Here is a 4373-nt window from a genome sequence, read left to right on the forward strand (position 1 = left end):
CTGATTTTCTAAATAATCTTATAATAATAGTTATAATATTCATCTACATGTATCATTATTTTTTATTCATACTTCAATAATAAATTATCATAGAGACTATTTTTAAAACAAATGAAAATCAGATTCAATAATTGAAAAACTAAAACTGACAAACTCTGAATATTTTAGTCTTATTCGTTTTGAACAAAAACCCTGAATAATAAGGAGACAAGACAAACTTCTTTAGTTTTACAATTTAGAAGTTATTTAACATTTAAAATCCAAAATTTATATAATTTAAAAGTAAAAAACGACTTCTAAAAATTAAAGAGAGGAAAAAATAATAATTTTTGAATTGTACAATCTGAAAATTATTTAATTTTCAGATTGTCCTGTAAGTAATTTTTGGCTTTCATATTATATAATTTGAAAGTCTTCTTTTAAGGAGAAAAATAGCTTCTGGATGATAATTCAAAAGTTATTTTTATTTTCCGAATAACAGTCTAAAATGAACAAAATGAGATTTCTTTTATGTAGGAGTGCATGAAGAAATATATGAAGGTGCATGAAGAATTAGCCTTCTCAGAGCTAGTATTAATTCCTTTTGTGTTTTGTTCTAGCTTAACAGAAAAAAAAAGTCTTTACCAATATTTGAAACAGACAAAATATTAAAAAAGTACTTAAAATTAATATTAATATATAATTTAAAAATATTTGAGGAAAAAATAAAGGTATTGTGAATATGCATAATTAATTAGAAATAATTATGATTTAACTTTTGAGAATAAGTTAAAAAATGTGTTTTTATAAGGAAAAAAAATATTAAAACACTTAATCACTTTAAAGAGGATAAACTCCACTTTAATGTATAAGGATGGGTGACTTCAGTGTCAATGATTTAATACCAAATTCTCTCCAGCAATATGCATTTTTTAATAAGCCAAAGTACAACTGATTGACTATGTCGTATTATGAATTTCATAATAAACGTGCTACATTTGAGACTGACAAACACTAGCTGTCAAGTACTTTGATAAACAATCGACAAACAGAGTACTTAAAATAGGTAGGAAATGTATGTACCTTATATTTAAACATGTTTTTTAAACTACTAATGTACCAAGAAAAACAGAACACGCATTACATGTTCTATGGCTTCAAATTCCACGGTACATAAAAAATATTACTGGTTTCAAAACCTTACGACAGCACATGATAAGGTATTTGATGATTATAATGACATAGTAGTGGAAATAATAGCATTGTTTTCTTCAGAGAATGGTCTTGGTCTGTACACAAACTCAACAACTTTGGCAGAAATCCAGAACAAGGATTTGGATCAGAAACATCATGTTTCAGTAGGGTTAGGGTCTTAGACATCCTTAAATTCTAGTTAACTGAGCAGTTGCCAAATCATGAACCAAAGTAGCATGCATGGCAACTAAGGCACTATTGAACAAACCATGAATCTGATTCCTTACATCCAAAGCCTCAAAACTATCAAACAAATCTTAAGCATTTGTTATGTCTGGATTCAGTAATACTAGGATTTTGAGAGAGCTGTTTGCTTGACTGTTTTGTGAGTGCGAGTTTCTCCATTGCATTTATGAACTTGCGCAAGTATTTGATGTACTCTGGGAATGTTTCAAGGTTGCAATGACCACCACCCTTTACCCACAAGGGATCATATTTTTCCTTTGACAGTTCCCATAATCGCTTGCCGTGAGACCAATCAACAATATCATCATTTGTTCCCTGCACAGAATCCCATTAGCAGACACAAAACTATTAATTATGTTAATTCATCAAAACGATGCCATTACAGGTTAAAATATCCATGCCAACTATGCTGTTTTGTATGGATTATGGACTTTTGGAGAACTGAATTCATGAACAATAACTTATGGCAGATCTAAGTAACACAGAAGTTGCAGAAAACAATCATGAGTTCTAAACGATAACTAATTTTCTTACTCTTCAACTGTCTTTATTTCTATTTCAACACCAATCATGAGTTACCTGTTCTATCAATATAAACAACAGAAAGGGGATATGTGGAAAAGCAGAAATACCAAATATTTATTAAATTTTGTAATGGTCCTCGTTAGGACAACAGGTGCAGGGTATTTCCAGGTTCTATATTAGTGGGGAACAAACAGCATAAATCCATTCTCAAAAAATAACATTAATCATAAACGTCATGAAAGAAGAATTTGGAAAAATCACATTTCATTTAGTGTATATATGGATACAAATCTGGTAAGTAACACAATCCATGCTGACATCTCTTAGTAGCCTTATCATAAAATGTAATCAGAATATGAAGTTGTTGAACATGCAGATCTTATTGAACATCATTTACCCATTTTATGTCTGTCTTGGGAGTGCTGATTGCTCTTGTAAATTCAAGTCAACATGCAAAATAGAGTAATACAAATAAAATAGGGAGTTATATCAAGTGTTGTCTGGTGCTGTTCCAAATTTTGCTCCAAAATCTATTGCGCTTTGCATCAATAATTAATCTGCTTTATTTCTTTTCAGAAGCTGAAGAAATTGATAAAAGAATTTACCAACTGGGTAGCATAATCAAAGAGTTTCTTAGACCAGATGGAAATAATGATCCAATAACGCAACAACAAACATGTGTAAACATATGAACAAACTCATTGGCAGTGTCAGGAAAAGGAAAAAGAAAATCATTCGAGAACCAAGGATGGAAATAGATACTTACATGTATAACAAACACTGGACAGTTGACATGTCGAATTTTGTCTATATTCTGAAACGTTAAAAGAGAATTTTGTAACTACAAAGCTCAGCGAAAATATTAGAGTAGAGTCATCAGAATTATGAACACAGAGGCAAAACTCACTTTAAATATGTCAAACCAAAATGTCATCTTGACAGGGTACAAGACCCTTATCCCTGAAAGTATGGCACTGTGAAGAACAACACCTCTCAACTTCTGCAACTTAGAAGCCAAGTGCAGTGTGGGCCCACTTCCAACCGATTGACCGTACAAAATCAATTCTTCTTGTTTAATTCCATATTCACGCTTCAAACAATGATATACAGCTTCTATGTCGTAATACGTGTTGAACTCAGATGGCTGCCACAGTTGAAAACCAACAAAAACATCATTGAGAATAGCAGCAGAATCATTTGCAGAAAAACACTTCAAATGGAATTTTTATAACCTTGTTTCAAGCATATACACTGTCTTATATGGAAATAAATCAAAGCCCCAAGAAACTTTATTTGGAAACAAAGAACAACCACCACAAAAAAAAAAAAAGGAAACAAGCGATTACATACCTTACCCGTAGATGCTCCATATCCTGAATAGTCATAACTGCAAACATAAAACAAAGTAGAAACAAAATTCAGAAAGAGCTTATGTTCACACCCCAAAATGTTTTCTGAAATAGAACATTACATAAGTTGTCAAATCAAGCAAAATGAATATTAAAATATACATTTACTTTTATGGAAGTGAAGCAAGCTCATGTATTACTATGCATGAGCTTACATACAGAGTAAAAGACCAAGAAGTTTTGCTCAAGATTAAGACACAGCATAATTATCATCTTTATCAGCTACCAAACAGCTAAACAGACACTGATATAAAAAGATGTCTCCATTGAAAACGAACATATAAGAAATTAGAGGCCAAAGAAGAAGGCGGTGGTTTTGGTTGACCTCATGATGTTGACACGCAGGTGAGCTCTGAGCTCGATGAAGAGGTCGTGCATCTGACCCAAGTCAGCGGCATTACCGTGAGAGTACAAGAAGGTGAAGCGGGCAAAAGGGTGTTTCCAGAAGGTGGCAACGATCTTGTTGCCACCCTTAGTGTCGAGAATGTGAACGTCGACGTTTTTGTCGGCTGTGACACCCGACAGCACCACCCTCCCATCCCCCTCTCGGCAAACGTCGTAAGTTGGTGGCTCTGGCGGGAAAAACGCGAATTTGGCAGCCACTGTTCCCGTCACATTGCCCATTTAACGTAGGAGCGCGCAAACGGAAACCCACTTGAGCATGAACGAACCCAACACAGTAATGGTGATTTGCCTTTCTGGGCACTTCTTGTTTCTCTTATTTTGTGTGTGAGAATGAGAAAAAATTATAAAAAATTAATTTTTAAACAAAAGGTGTGTTTGTTTGAGCTTAGTCTTTAAAAATTGGTTGTTTTTTGAGGAAGAAGAAGATGAAGAGGATGTTGTGTTGTGTTATGGAAAGGTGTTGTTGAAGTTGGGAGTGGGTTGTGATGTGAGGAAAGTGAAGAGTGGCAGAAAATAGATCCGACCTAAGCGGGTGAGCTGGAAGTGCTGCTGGGCAGGACCATTCATCTTTTCTTTCTTCTCTCTCTCACCCTTTCACCTATCTCAAATACAATT

General features: G+C 33.6%; 1 protein-coding gene across 1 annotated transcript; it reads right to left on the minus strand.

Annotated features, from left to right (window-relative positions):
- Nucleotides 1–1192: 1192 nt before the first annotated feature.
- Nucleotides 1193–4373, minus strand: LOC124834895 (uncharacterized). The gene is made up of 5 exons (XM_047309715.2): nt 3679–4373; nt 3295–3331; nt 2852–3088; nt 2711–2758; nt 1193–1734 (listed from the first exon to the last, which is right to left on the minus strand). Exons 1-5 carry the CDS (start codon nt 3975–3977, stop codon nt 1480–1482), a joined length of 876 nt encoding a protein of 291 aa, XP_047165671.1. The 5' UTR covers nt 3978–4373; the 3' UTR covers nt 1193–1479.

This window comes from Vigna umbellata, chromosome 9, assembly GCF_029865625.1.
Source record: "Vigna umbellata cultivar VRB3 chromosome 9, Vumbellata_1.0, whole genome shotgun sequence".
Lineage (NCBI taxonomy): Eukaryota > Viridiplantae > Streptophyta > Magnoliopsida > Fabales > Fabaceae > Vigna > Vigna umbellata.

What these genes read in the sequence shown, in the direction of transcription:
- LOC124834895 (XM_047309715.2), bottom strand. Translation starts at nt 3,977, where the DNA reads ATGGGCAATGTGACGGGAACAGTGGCTGCCAAATTCGCGTTTTTCCCG. An exon ending in ATGGAGCATCTACGGGTAAG is followed by an intron (nt 3,089 to 3,294) that starts GTATGTAATCGC and finishes CAACTGTGGCAG; the next exon opens with CCATCTGAGTTCAACACGTA. An exon ending in GTCCAGTGTTTGTTATACAT is followed by an intron (nt 1,735 to 2,710) that starts GTAAGTATCTAT and finishes GATTCTGTGCAG; the next exon opens with GGAACAAATGATGATATTGT.